General features: G+C 40.8%; 1 protein-coding gene across 3 annotated transcripts in view; it reads right to left on the bottom strand.

Annotated features, from left to right (window-relative positions):
• ttc28 (tetratricopeptide repeat domain 28) overlaps window positions 1-15697 on the bottom strand; it is a 147228-nt gene that overhangs the window by 64514 nt on the left and 67017 nt on the right. For all 3 annotated transcript variants that reach the window (XM_041969192.1, XM_041969193.1, XM_041969194.1), the window contains one exon: window positions 2746-2893. In XM_041969192.1, the coding sequence (XP_041825126.1) occupies window positions 2746-2893 (148 nt within the window). The remainder of the gene's footprint in view (window positions 1-2745; window positions 2894-15697) is intronic.

Raw genomic sequence — 15697 nt, 5'->3', positions numbered from 1 at the left:
CAACAAAAAATTGTGTAATTAAAATAATTCCTCAACTTCTAATCCTCTACAAAGACATTAGCAGACCCATGAGGGGCAGATGAGCCATAAGAGACCCTCCTCTTCCATGTTGTTGACACTGCAGCTCCCTGCTGTTGTTACTGCAAAGTGCATCAGCCCTCTCCGAGCTCTCACATGTTGCTCTGCTTCCTCAAGTGTTGCAACTCCCATGAACACTCGGAGGCTTGTTTGCTTTGAAGATTACGGGGGATCAAGTTTTGAGGATGGCTGCCCCTGGGTGGCAGAACAACCTCCTGCTGTGCATCAGATCTGCAGCAGAGCTCTGCTGGCTGGACCGCTGATCACTACATGCTCTGTCTGAGCCTTTTTTTCTTTGCTGCTTGCAGATCATTAAAAGGAAAGTTAATGCAATGATCTTTCTGCCCATTAATATTGGCCTTGAGCTCAATACACCTCATCCATCCAACCTCAAAGGGACTCAGTGTCAATACTCAAGGTTTGCTCCTCATGTGTAAAAAGCAGGTGCAACCTTCTCTGTGCATAAACAGTAGCTTTAGTTTGCCAAATTCAGGCAACTCCCAGGAAGCCGTGCTCTCATTCTGTACTGCTGAAGGGTAAAAACATCATCCTCATCATTTCAGGCCTGCAAGCCTGTTTTGATTGTCTGTGCTCGTCCTTCATCTTTCATATGCTGTTGATACCTGCAAAATAAAGTGCCATGAGAAGTGTTTGGTGGGGCGATCAATGACACGCCTGAATCCACCTTGTAAATATTTTATTGTGAAGAAACAAATTTATGCTAAAAACATGGATGCAGAACCAGTCCAGACTCTCAGACCATCCCCAGCGGTTACACCATGCTTCTATAGAGGAGGATCAAATGAACGTTATTAAACTGCAACACAAAGAACTTTACATTAAAAACTATGGAGGGCCATTTTAGGTGATTTCTGAAGTCGACTAGTGAGGCCTTTCAAAATCTATTAATTGTGACGTCATGATGACATCATCAGTGATGAAATAAAAACTACTTTATCTCCAGAGGGAAATTCTAACGTGTGAGATATTATCTGTATACGTGTGTTTCATACAGGAGCTTTTTTTAAGCTGTCTTGTATTTTTAACATTGTGTGGGCTCTAGGATGGGGCTGCAACTAATGACTATTCTGATGGCCGACTCGTCCCCGACTATTAAAACAACTAGTCCACCAGTCGAATTATGTATCTCATGATAATTAAATGACTCTTATTTCACTTTCAGCTTTGAAATCTTGCATGAGGTTGTTATGTAAGTCTGATGTTCCTTCTCTTTAAATGTTCGAGCATTGCAGAAGTAATTCCGTGATACACAAGGTCTGCTTTACGAATCTCATGTGTTTAATTTATTTTGTAAGTTTAACGTAAAATTATCTCAGACTTTGAACATTCTCTGCTGCCGTTTTGCTCCATGGTCGGCCGCCAAACTTTTCCCCTGCCGGACTTTATTGCACATGTGCAACTCTCAGCAAAGATAAGAAAAGAAGACGATGTCTCACTCTGTAGTTTTTTTATTTTATTTTTTTTGCCGACAATAGACAATGAGTAAATTCGTTGTCAACTATTCTTCTTGTTGACTATTGTAGACAACGTCAACTAATCGTTGCAGCCCTACTCTAGGGTCCTTTATTGTCCAGCAGGTAGATGAGAAAGTGGGTCAGGGAGCCTTCGGGATCGAACCTGGTTGGTTGGGACTATTGTTACATCAGCTGGACTAAACACAGCACCCACAGGAATGTTTAACTACAACAAAACCAGTTATTTTCTGTCTTTCTGCACTGTGTTTTTGCTCCTGAAACAACATTTCTGTGAGGGTTTAGTAACCGTGGTGCTCTGGTGTGTTGCCTCCTTTATCAGTGAAAACTTAGAGAGCTAAGCTAAGCTAAGCTAAGCTAAGACCAGTGTTATGTGAACCTACATTAAGTGAGTAAATCTAAATTGTGATATTAACTTGGACAAACTTAAAACTTATTTTATAAAAAACTCACTTTCGAGGTCACCCCAGCCTGAGTTGCTTTAGCTCAAAGGCATGAGTAGATCTGAATAAATACCCGAACTGTGTTAACCTTTGATTTACCTGTTTCATGTAGGTTCACACAGCCTGAGTTAACTTAAAAAACTTTTTAAAGTTCACTCTTTTACAGAGTGGCAGTTTGTTTGGACTCTAGTTTCCAGAAATGGACCACTGGCTCCGTCTTTCTTGTGGCATTGTGGAAGTTTTTAAATATTTCAAGCCATAACTGCTGATGACTAAAAATTCCTCATGCTCACATCACAGTAGGAATTTATGGAATTATAATCACTTTATGCATTTTGTTAATCTGCCTCCGGGAATCATCACGAAAGAAACATTCCCGCTCACCATCCGGCTGTGCGTGTTTCAGTTTGTATGAGCTTCCTTTCTGTTCTATCAACCCTTCTCATTTCCAGTATTCTCTACATGCAGCGTCTCTTTTCTTTCATCTTGCTGTTTCTCACATGAAAGCTTCCTCTGTGTGGTCTGAATAATCAGATGCATCTTTTAACTTGTTCATATCACACTTCTGGAGGAACGCTGCTGAATAAAAGAACAAAAGGAAAGCAGCAGCAGATTACCCGGTCCTCACATCTCCCAGGTCCTCTCACACAACCTTCAAACACAAAGTTTCAGTTTGTTGCTAATGTGGATTAGCTTCAGTAGTTCAGCATGTTGCTGCAGAAGAAGCATACCTCTGAGAGGTGATTTCATGGCGGCCTCCACCATCCCGACGAGCAGCTGGAGGCTCTTGGGGTCTTGCGCGAGGCCGGAGGCAAATGCTGCCAGGGCGTCGGCGTGACGACCCAGGTACTGCAGGGCAACCCCCTGACGAAAATAAGCCTGCAGAAAAAGAAAAGCATCAGTTAGTTCAGGGTTTCATACTTAATATGTCAACATTTTTTAACCAGTTCTGTATTTTCTCCCTGAGAGGTTTGCAGGCAAAGTGTTAAAATAATTTTATTATAATGTTCTACATTACAACAGTGAAGTTTATTGCACTTGCAGAGGGACAGGAAGGAAAGCGAGTTGTTGAAGCTCAAACTGAGCATCAGAATGAGGAAGAAAGAGGATTTCAGAGACTTTGAACGTGGCATGGTGACTGGTTGAAGATGATGGAAAGGCAACAGGAAGTCCATTCAGCACTGTGTCCAACCAACGACTGCAGAACAGCATCTCTGAACACACAACACGTCCAGCCTTGAAGCAGATGGGCTACAGCAGCAGAAGACCACACCGGGTACCTCCTGGCAGAACAGGACCAGAATACAATATTCATGGTGAGAATCTCACTTTTGAAAGCATAAAACCAAGTATGGTTGAAGCACGGGGTGGAGCAGGGAGACCATGGCATTTCAGTTTGCATGAAGGGGGCCCCAGAGGAAAAAAGGTTGGGAACTACTGATGTGGGGGATATTTTCTTGGCCCACTTTGGGCCCCTTAGTACCAACGTGGCCTGGTTTAACCAGCACAGCCTACCTGAGTATTGTTGCTGACCATGTCCATCCCTTTATGACCACAGTGGAGCATCTTCTGATGCTACTTCCAGCAGGATAATGCACCATGTCACAAAGCTCAGACCATCTCCACCTGCTTTCTACAACATGACGATGAGTTCACTGGACTCCAACGGCCTCCACAGCCACCAGAACTCAGTCCAGTAGAGCAGCTTTGGGATGTGGTGGAACGGGAGATTCTCATCATGGATGCAGCCGACAAACCTGCAGCAACTGTGTGATGCTGTCATGTTAATATGGAGAAAACCTCTGAGGAAGGTTTCACCACCTGCTTTCATCTATCACACCAGGAATTAAAAAGGGGGTCTGACCAGGTACTAGTTCTCTCCAGTGAGATAATTCTCAGTCTTTTCCACCAGTTGTCCAGTGTGGAAAAGTGAACTCTGGTCCGTTTGAAAACCAGGGATCTGCTTGCAGTGTGAAAGCAAACCGACCGTCCAGCAGACCAAGGAGAGAAAGTGAGGTAGTACTCAATGTTTTGCAACATGTCGGGTAGCTTGCTGCCTCTCCTGCTTCTCGTAATGGATGATTCTAGTGAAAAATGCTTTAGGATTTAACATCAAAATAAAAACAGAAACTCCAAGACTAAATAAACCTATTGAGGCAACGGAATATCGCCCCCTAGTGAGCAGCTGTTGTAACTGCACAATGCAGTCGAGGCGGTTTGATCCGCTAGAGTAAGGTGCAGTGTGAAGAACCCAACTCTCTCTTACACTTCAGGCAGAGAGGAGGCTATTAAAGTACAAGGTTTATGTACAAGCTATTAATTATTTGAATCTGTCTCTCCCTGTCTGCATTACTGGCAGAAAGGACATGCATCTGTGTGCTGATATGTTCTGTAAATGATGCAAAAGAAAGTTTTGTACATGTACAAGATAAATCTGCTAAATTATTTATTCTAAAATGCACTGATGTTAACGAGAAGGCACGTGCACATAGATTTACATTCTTGCAGTGCAGCCGGCTCTGAATTGAAAGCAGCTTGTTAGCACTGGATGGGCTGAACGATTAAAATGTTGAGCAGTGATGCAGCAGACTGTTTACAGCTCACACAAACAGAACACACTTCATTAGCCACCAGATTCACCCGGAGGATCAAAGAGACGACACACACCACACACACTCCCTCGTCCATCATCGCCGGCCTCACTGTAACTTAATTGTCTCGTCTTCCTCTGTCTTCACATTAATTCCTCCTCTTCTTCCCTCTCATTTATCATCCCACCCCCCTCTTCCTCCCCTTTAACATAATCTGTCATGACAGGGAGCGAATGAAGACAAAGAGGAGAGGAATTGGATTACATGTTAGCTCCTGTCCCGCCCGACACTCTGTGTACCCGGACTGTCTTTGTCCTGTCCTCGTCTTCAGACAGCTTCATTGAGACGAATGAAGACGCGGGTCAAGTCTAATCTGAGGCTTTAGTCCTCAGTGTGTTGGTGGTGAACACAAAGTGGATAAATAGTCGGTGACTCCAGCTGAGGCCAAACGCCCGAACACACTCCTGACAGCGAAAGTTGGAGCGGTTATTGATGAAAACCAAAGGTCAAACGAATCTTTGAAGGGCTAAAGAGCTGAGGTTTAAAACTGCTTCTGAAATAAACTTCTAACAGATGACATAGAAGAGCAAGAAACCACAGAGCCACATGTTTTATACTTTTCGTGTTTGCTGTAGAGGTATAACGAGGCACCATCAGCAAAACTTCTGGCTGGGAAAAAAGAGTTCATGCAGACCTGGTTCAGCTGCTCAATCATTCGTCTGAAACGAAACGTTAATGACTGACTTTTTTTTTTTTTTTTTAAAAAGTGAATATTTGTGGACTTATACAGAGTTAATATGCAAGTTGGGACTCAAAGAGAGGGTGCAACAATGCATGGATCTACAGAAGAACAGTTGTTCTTCATTTAAATGTCTGACTGAGCTCAGGAAGAAATTACATTTTGGTATTTTGTCTGTTTCATGTGATTTGATATGAATGGAAGTGGCTTTGTTCAATCAGCCATCGTATCAATCACTGGATCATGAATGGTTTGGGATAAGAATCAGAATCATCCTCTCTGGGTTGGGAATGAGATCCTCCTTCAAGTGGAGGAGTTCAAGTATTTCTGGGTCTTGTTCACAAGTGAGGGAAGGATAGAGCGGGAGATCTACAGGAGGACTGGTGCAGCATCTGCAGTGATGTGGACTCTGCATCAGTCTATCGTGGTGAAGAAGGAGCTGAGCTGAAAGGAGAGGCTCTTGATTTACCGGTAGATCTATGTTCCTACCCTCACCTATGGTCGCCATCGGTGGCGAGTGACTGAAAGAACCAGATCATGAACACAAGTGGCCAAAATGAGTTTCTTCTTCAGGGTGGCTGGGCTCTCCCTCAGAGATGTATGAGAAGCTCGGTCATCCAGGAGGAGATCAGAGCAAATAGGAGCCAGATGAGGTGGCTCAGGCATCTGATTAGGATGCCTCCCTGGGAAGGTCTCACCATGAGCAGGCTCCAAATACACTGGAAGGACTATGTATCTCAGCTGGCCAAGGGGTTGGAAGAAGTGGATGGATGGATGGATGGATGGATGGATGGATGGATGGATGGATGGAATATCAGTAGAATTTGTAATATTAGCAAACACTGACTTGTTATTCACTAAATGATATGGTATTGTGTTCATATCAGGGATTTACACCCTACTTTCTACTACTCAATAATACTCAATAATAATAATAATTATTAATTTGTCCTGGCAGATTTCTGGGCAACATTATCACAGAAGAGTGGTGCAGCTAGAAGAAAGTCTGTGATTAGTTAACTTTACTATTTTACCTAAAAAGATGTTAGATAATGTTTAATGATTCCTTTAGGAGCACTGCTCATTGCTAAGAGAAGAAGAAAATGATGGTTCTATCCAGGGAGTCCAAACGGCAGTAAAGTCTAAACATTCAAAACTCTGCGCCCCTGTCATCAGACTTGTACCTTAAAGGTAAACAACATAAATAAATGCATCTGGGATTCTGCCGCGGACATTTTTCTTTGTAAAAACCCCCACAGGGCTAAAGTGATCACACCCTCGTCAGTTTCAGTCACTGTCCGTTAACAAAGCTACAGTATGATGAATCTAAGATGCTGGAAGATTGTGATGCTATTTCCTGGTCTGATGCGTCATTTCTGTTAAATGTGGAAGGTTGTGTAAAATATAACTTGTCATGAATAATTTTGCATTAAGTCTAAGTTACCACCAGCTGCAGATAATGTTGGACAAGCAGAGCAGAAACACAACCAACTAAAACTGGTGAGATCATTCAGAAATATTGGTAGCAAGTCTACCTCACAACTCCAGCCTATGAAATAATGTGTTGAAGAATTTCCTGCAAGAATTTACACCAATGAAAATGTATATTTATTGAGGAAATAAATACCCCAAACCTGCTTATAGACCAAGTTATGAGTCTATGCAAACCAAACTCATAGCAGCATAAAAAAAAAAAAAATAAAGTTATGGTTGCTTTTATTTGTGTTTAATCTTCAGCTGGTGTAAAAAATAACCAGAAACTGCGGTTCAACAAAGCCTATTATCCCCTTACAGAGTGTAAAAATCCTCCCTTTATGTAGTTATAACTACTGGTTTGTCCTCGTAGAGGTTAGTGGCAAATACTGAGCCAGTTCTGATTAACACACAGCTACTGATGATAGAAGGTCACTTAACCCCTAAAACTGCAAGTCATTTTTGCAATTTTTGGTCCACCTGTTTGTTTTCTAACATAAAACAACTAAAAGCTGAAGCTGTTAACCCCAGTCAGCATCACACATGATGTTTCTCAGTTGTCAGATTGTGAGGCTAAAATGATGTAAAATGAATGTATGAATCTGGTCTGGAGAACCTGGGTTCAAGTCCCCAAGCTGGTGAACCACTGTAGTCCCTGAGCAAGACCCTTAACCCCACCAACTGCTCCCTGGATGCCCGAGAATGGCAGCCCACTTCTTCTAGTGTAACTAGTGATGGGTTAAAAGCAGAGGACAAATTTCGGTGTGTTTTGTAAGATATGTACTGACAAATAAATATAATAATGCTGTTATCATGGATCATTGTGGATTTACCAGATAGAGTCTCTGAATAAAACTACATTTAGTGGCTTGATTGTAAACTTCCTGGACGGGATAGAAATACCTGGAAAACTTCCATAGTTCATCTAAAGGTTAGCTATCCATCCAGTTTACCCCCCAGAGCTACACGCTACCGCTCCTGAGACACTGTTGATGATTTTTAGGGGTAAATTGTCTACTTTTGCTGTAGAAATTGAAAAAAGGCTCCTGGGGCGATCCCTTTTTCCAAATCCACACAGCCAGACTGTTTTCAAACTTTCTTAGACCCAAATGACGGAGACTCAAATGACATTCCTTATAAACTTTATCAAAAAAGAGACCAAATCCTCTGGTTTTACACCATTAGTAGATACACTGATTAACAGAACAGTGATGATGCCAAGTGTTCATGCTGAGGACGGAGAGTCAGCAGCCTGCCCTCTGACCCCCATCCAGGTTAGAGATGAGAGCAGCAGGAGCCGGGCCGGGAGCTGCAGCGACATATGGACGCCCCACCTGTCGGCCTACCTCTGCTTAGTACTGCCCCTAAAATCTGTCTCCCTCACGCTGATTTGGTTGCTTGTAAAGAAGCCGCAGACTTTCACATTTAGGCAGTTGTGTCTATGATGGAGTTTCTGTGTGGATGATTTCAGTCAAATGAGGATGATTACACCAGAGGAGGAAGGTTATAATCACAGAATGATGGCACTTATCTCTGCATGACTGTGTGTGAGTGGACGCGCTGCAGAACAGGAAGGTGTGAGCTTAGATTTGTGCATGTGCATGTGCATGTGTCAGAGTTTTTTTTACCTCCATCAAGGATGTAAACATGCCAGAGCCAGACAGAGAGTGACAGCCGGAAGAGTCTGCCTCCACCACCACCTCCAACCTCCTGCTCACACACATCCTGCCAACCCTGTCTGCAAAGCACACACACACACACACCGCCACCTCTCTGTCTCCTTGCTGTTGGTGTGTCTCTCAGCAGTGTTCTGGAGCATCTCTGAAAAGGCTTGTTTGTCTGGTTTGCAGCTATTTCCCACTGATTCGCCGTCAAGCTCCTAGACGAGCTCTTCAACATCAGCTGACAGGTCTGTGGCTGGAACGGTTAGTGGATCGTTAAAGGGGACAAGGTGAACCTCAACGTTACGAAGAATATTTGTTTATTTATCTGTGATCCCATAATAAACAGCCAGGGTTCGGTCGCTGCTGCTCTTAACAATCCATCATGTAATGATGTGAGTGAGGCGGCTCGCTGTGATGAACGTGAAGAGTGACCTGAATCTGCATCTGCCTCCTCCCCGGGTCCACAGAATTTCATGTCTTTGCTGTGTTGGTTCATTCTTGCTGCTCTTAAAGTGCTGCTTTCAGCCACAGCAGGCAGCTGCTTGCAGGGAAAATGTTTTTGGAAATCCACTTTGCACATTTTCTCAGACGTAAACAGGAGATAAACACTGTCAGAGAGCAGATATTTCCCCGTACTGAGGTCGATGATGGACTAACAAGCAGAAAAACACGACAAAAAATGTCCAGCCAAGTCTTACAATCTTACATTCAGCCAAAGTCTTGATCTTGGTGAAGATCTTAAAACTGGTTATTTTACATGCATATTAAGTTAAACAATTAAAAAACATAAAATAGGCTTTACTAGATATTCTCAAATAAAGAAAAATCAAGTGAGAAATAAACACTGAAAAGAGTTAAAAGGCTGGTTTTGAGGGTTTTTTGCTTAATAGGGGACCTGAAATGACTGTTTCACACCTTGTTTACAGATATTTCTCACTAAAGACGAAGAACCAAGCCAGAAATCTGGAAGTTGTCATGGACTCAGACATTGTTGAATCTTTGTCATTTCTGTTCTTTTGAATGTTCAGGTGAGATATCACATCTCACCTGCATCTCACACCTGTTTTTGTTGTTGATGTTTTCATACAGATTTTTGTTTTCTGTGCAAATAAGTAATCTTTGTCCATTTCATGCCTTTAAAGAGGGAGGGTCTATAAGAATGCAAACTTTAAAAAATGTGTAACGTACAACTTTAATCAGGGAGCAAATGACAATAAAAACTATAAAAAAAAGATCAATAATGGATTGTGGCGGCCGTGTATCTCTTCCCATCCCTGGTGCAAGCTGGCCCCCACCCACACTAACTCGTGGTGAACCCAGTGGTGGGTTCAGTGATGGAAGGCCAGGCCGTCCTCTGCTCTACTGAATGCAATTACATTAAAAAGAAGCTTTGTTTTTCTACAGAACTGAGGTGAGCTTCCAGCTCTGCATGTCATGCACTGAGCTTCCCATGCATCACCAACAAGATGAACACAGGAGTTTTATCTGTATTTACATTTAGCCTGAATTTCTACATTTTCTAGCTTTACTTACTAAACACTGATCTGAACGTCTGAACAGCTTCTTCCCCAAGCCATCAGTCCAAAACACCTGGTGCAAAGGTGCAAAACTGTGGAGGAAGTGAGAGTTAAACCTCTCTTGGAAAAGTGAGATGGGCGTCTTACCTGTGAGTCGAGCACTTTCTCCACAGTTTTGCATAAACACCAAGTTACTTTCACTCCTGTTCCTCCTTGTCTGAGAGAGAGAGAACGAGCGTGGAAAATTAAACCCATGTTTGAGGTTGAGATGGAGCAAAATCCCAGACGATTTATAGGAATTCCAGCCAGATGCATTTTTTGAACCCTCAAAAAGAGGACATGCGCAGGTAAAAGAGCACGTTTGATCGCCCTGAGCCAAATGAAAACAAAGTTTTTATGTTACTTTTATAAACATGTTTTTACATTCCTTTACAGACAATAAAACAAAAATGCAAAAACAAAAGAAGAACATCAAAAAGCACAAGCAGAGAAGTATTAAAACCTAAAATACAAAGATAAGGAAGCAGGTCAGTGGTCATAATGTCATCCCATCATGGCTGCAGGGGGTGGAAGTAGCCTAGGCTTTGTTTCCGTCTATGTCAGATTGGTCAGATTAGGGCTGTAGTCTCAGATGCGCTTCGTACCCCCGTGGTTAAGAATGACTGGTGTAGATGATGGCATAGTCAGAAACATCCCAGTTTTACGTTTTAGAAAAAGTATAGTGCATTGCTACAACATTTGTAGATGCAGTTTTATTGCAGATTACTGAACCTTAACCCCGTTAGAGAGGCTCTGCCTCTTTAACATGCTCTTTTTATAATTAGCCTAGTACTAGAAACAAAAGCAACAAAACAGAGAAAGGTGAAGTTAGACAGCATGTTAAGTTATTTCAAGTTGGACTAAAGCTGTCCAATAAGTTTTCAGACGACTTAAAAGCAAACTTAGGAGCCAGAAGTTTGGGAACTAAAACATACTTTAATTTAGACAGCAAAGAGATAAACCAAAGAGCAAGAAATCCAACTAAATTATAAAATAAATAAATCCAAACGGCATAACGAAACAGCAAAGAAGACAAACACAGTGGGCAAAAAACTGGGAGGAACTGTGAAGGAACCAACAGAAGCAGATTAACGTGGGTGTGGAGCAACGAGTCATCCACACACTGCAGGAACACTGAAGGCAGGAAAAAAACTAACTGAAGGATAAAACACGGATTAAATAAAACAGGAAGTAAACTGTACAAACGGATTTAAGGATTTTCTTCAGGATGCTGGTGTTTGATTAAATTAAAATTGTAAAAAATGAGCCAGTGAACAGAGAAAACTTTGAACCCCTGATGGAGCCATTTGTGAAGTCTGATTACCACCAAATAATTTAACGTTTGCATAAAAATACCGACTAAAATGATTATCAATCAGCTCAAGGGAGGCCCATAAACACACATAAAGGAAAAGAAAGTGCAGGAGGGAGGCAAAGGATGCTCACAGGATTAACAGATGCTTCAATTACTGCTCGTAACTCACATTAATCGAGAACAGATGGCAGCACAAGTGGCGGCGGGGGGAGAGCGAGATGCTCACACAAACCAGACATGATGGAGATTGATGTCTTTGGAAATCAGCAAATCTGCCTCAAAACACACAGATGAAACCTCAGTGTCATTTTATCTGAAATCAAACAGGATTGAACTTCATTTCTTTCCCTGTTTTCTCCTGAATAAACAGATTTAATAGTTTAGAGGCTCAGACGAGGAAGAGGAGGAGGCACTGACAAGACCACGAGAATAAATACTGCTTTCTTCAAAACATCCCATTTTAATTTACTGGAGTTTTTTTAGTAGTTGCCAAATATTTTTATTTCAGGATTCTATTTTTTGTGGTAATCATTTCTATTAGATGTGGAAAGAGTGGACACAGATTTGGGTTGTAAGTTTTCCCTTCCTACAAATAAATCCAGCTACAACATTAACAGTAAGTCTTTTGCAGGCCTCCATCCAGAGAAACGAAGCAATACTTTCCCAGAGAGTGGAGACTTCCCAAAGCAGCCACCACGGCTGCAAATCTGAAGCATTAAAAAGGACACTGCAAAAAATAAATTAATTAATTAATGTGAATAAATATAAAAAAGAAAGCTGACCAAAATAAATAAACAAAATAAATAGATAGGGGGAGAGGATGCTGTCATAGAAACTAAAATTACTGACTGTATAGAAACGTTTTCTTGTTTGTTTTGGGTTTTTTTAAATCAGTGATTATCAAGCCACCGTTGGGACTTCCAGGAAGGTTGTGAGATAACTTGGCAAATATGGCTGTGCAGAAAAGCTTATATAACATATTCAACATAAGATGAGATGTTTAGCTTGCAGGGGGAATGCTTTACACATTACACCTGTAACACAAGACAAACTAAACTGAAGTTGGGGAAATGGTTTTGAAAGCGCCTCTGATTCCTCCTTCAGGCTCCTTCAGGCTCCTTCAGGCGTGCAGACTTCTTTTTTACTTTGGCTTAAAGTGAAAAAAACCTTTTGCTGTACTTGAAAGAGCAAATAGTCAACAACAAAAAAAAAAGATCACTTTTCAGAGTAGTTTCACAATAATTACTTTTACATGGCACAAAGATTTTTATGATTTTAAGCAAGAAGTCGATTCCCATTCCCACATTATGGTCAAACTCATTATTATAAGATAAAAAACCCAACTTTATCTCAATAAATTTGTCTCATAGTTATGACATTGAATCTTATAATTATAAAATAAAGTGTCAATAGTATTAATTTCTAAGTGGTGGGAATGGGCTTCCATTACTAAGCCCTCCATCATGCTGTTAATGTGACAGTCATGGTTTAAAAGCTATAGCTAATTTATAGATTCATTTATAGATCGAAGATGCAGTGACGCCTTTTCCAAAAAGCATTCCAGTTAGACCACTTCAGAAAGTCGGAGCGGGATAATTATCTTTAGTTGATTTCATCATTGCTAAAAAGCAACAGCCTCATTTTGCTCCATCAGTCTCCTCCTTTTCCCGGCGGGTGGAGAAACGACCTGCTGCGTGAGTTGTGGGCTGCGTACTATAAAGCTCGCAGAGTGACATCATTATTTAAGAGGCTCAGATGGTCAGAGGGAGTCAGTAAAAACGACAATATGCATCATCTTCATCATCTCCTCGTTGATTTCATGCATTACAGCGAACTGGAAAATAATATTCCCGACGCAGATAAGAAACAAAGAGAAGAACCATTTTTTGTGGGAAATATTTACCAATTTTAGCTTTTCTTTCATCTTCAGCCAATATTAAAGAGCAAAAACCATCAACAATATGAGCTTATTATCTCTTCTTCTTCTTCTTACTGACAGAAAATACAAATGTAATAAAGATTCTAAGTGAATGATATAAACGTAGCTCACAAAATAAGGGACTTTGTGTTTGATTATTTTTCCCCTTCCAGCTGGTATGCTGTTTAATTAATTTTATTCACTGTGCTTTTATTTATTTTTATTTACTTTGGTCCACTGTGACTGTTTTCAAGTGCTTTATAAATAAAGTTGGATTAAACTGGATAAATAGAGGGGTTTTGGTACATATTTGTGGGGGCGCTAGTTATGTTAGCTGTGTTGCTTGTTCCAAAGAAGCATGATCTTTCCGCATTATACCTGGTTATGAAGGTGACTAACCAGGCTTTCCAACCATGTATAATACAACACTAACAAGTGTTGTTAAAGGGGATAAACAACTAAACAAACACACATCTTATTAGTGCAACAAGTAGGCATAAACACTTTTTGTGTCAGACATTTTGCTTTAAAAGAGCAGGTTAAGCTTAGGTGTAATGCTGTGTTTTAAGTAGGGATGCATGATATTCCTCTGCTGTGGAATTAAAATACAGTATTATTCTGCATACTCTTGGTCATGTTGGCAAAAATGATGTCATATTTACTCTGTGTGCAAAGTAAAACAAATATTTCACCTTGCATTATATATAACATGCCAGATTGAATCATGAACATGTTTTTATGCAAAACAAGTAAGACATGTGCATCCTGTCCTACTTAAAACAGACTAGGATTATGTTATTTTATGGGTTAATTATATCGGTGGAGTGGCAGATATCCCATATTTAATTTTGAAGCCAATTTCCGCCGATACTGATATTGTGCAGAAAAATGAAGAAAAATCCACAGATGTGAAATCAGGCTCCTCCTTTTTATTTACTGCAATCCAAACACAAACTGTACGACAAAACTCCTGCATTTGTTTAACAGTCGCAGTTGCTTGAAACTGGAGCAGAATAAATCGAGACTGTGTCTCCGTCCATTAACCTAGATGAAATCTGCTGGATGAATCTAGGATAAAGGTCAGATTTATCAACTGTTTTCTAATTTTTGATAAAACTCTGACAAACTGATTGAGTTTATGTCCTTTTAATGACTTTATTGTATCACAGACGTCACCTGCCTGCTGTAGAAATCTCTGAAAACATCTCTGAAACATGCAATTCCTTTGTAAAGACAAGTAGACATAAATCTTATTCAGGTTCTGCATGACCTGGCCAAATAGGCTACCAAACATGAACCCTAATTGGCCGTCTTTTCTCCAAAGACAAAAGCAAAGCTTCACAACTCCTCCATGCCGAGGAGTCAAGTACAAACTAATGAAAAATAAAGCCGACTGTTGTTGACCTGAGTTCCTACTTTTAGACCTTTTTAATTGTGAAAATCTAAAATGTTGCATGCAAGACTAAAAACCCTTTGTTTAAATAAAAATTACAATTACTGAGGGGAAGAATCATTTAGAATAAATAAACACATCTGCATAGTGAGATAAATGAATGTATAATAACAGAGATGAGCATTTATACAACTTCTTCTGTTCACTGACTCACAACAACAAACTGCTCCCTGCTTAATCTGCATGAATATTTATCACACTTCCACTGGGACACTAACTAAGATGCAATAATTGAGTTGGAGTGGCTATAACCACCGTTTCCACTGGGACCCATAAAGATGTTACGCGGCCAGCTGTGGGCTCTCCCACACAGACCAGCAGAGACAGGTTAATGGTTTGTTTTTATGATGTGTATCTGAGTTGGAAACATGGAAACCTTCTCACTGGTCATGCATCCAAACATTTTAATTCTCTTTTAAAAGAGATATTCATCAAGGTCACCGATCAGTGTGTGTGTGTAATTTTAAATTAATAATTTCATGTCTGAGTGAAAGAACCAGGACCACCAGTGGAATTATGTGGATTTATCTGGAGGCAACAGCCTCCTTCTGATGTAAAACAACCTGTGTGCACAGCTGAGCCCAGCACGCATTAACACAAAACCTGTGCTCACATTTTAGTAAAACAGGATTTACAGGATTCCACATCCAGCAGATTTCTCATGCTATCAGGACCACCATCTTCTACCAGCTTGGACCCCATTTTATTTCTTCATGTCATAGATTCAACAAGGTGTTGGAAAAGTCCTTCAGAGATTTTGCTCCATATTGACACGATAGCATCACGCAGTTAACTACTTTCACTGCCAACTCCTCAGTAAGAGAAGTAGCGACTGGCTTCCCTAAAAGACGCTTGAAGTTGCTAAATGACGTCATTATCTAATTTGTATAAGCAACCTGGTTCATAGTTGTAATGGAGGCTGCCACGGAGAGGAATGTTGTGGGAAATGCAAAAATTGATTAAAGACAACCTAA

Source organism: Melanotaenia boesemani, chromosome 19 (assembly GCF_017639745.1).
Source record: "Melanotaenia boesemani isolate fMelBoe1 chromosome 19, fMelBoe1.pri, whole genome shotgun sequence".
NCBI classification, from domain to species: Eukaryota; Metazoa; Chordata; class Actinopteri; order Atheriniformes; family Melanotaeniidae; genus Melanotaenia; species Melanotaenia boesemani.
The sequence above is the reverse complement of the archived record's forward strand: the minus strand, read 5'-3'. Positions and strand labels throughout refer to the sequence as shown.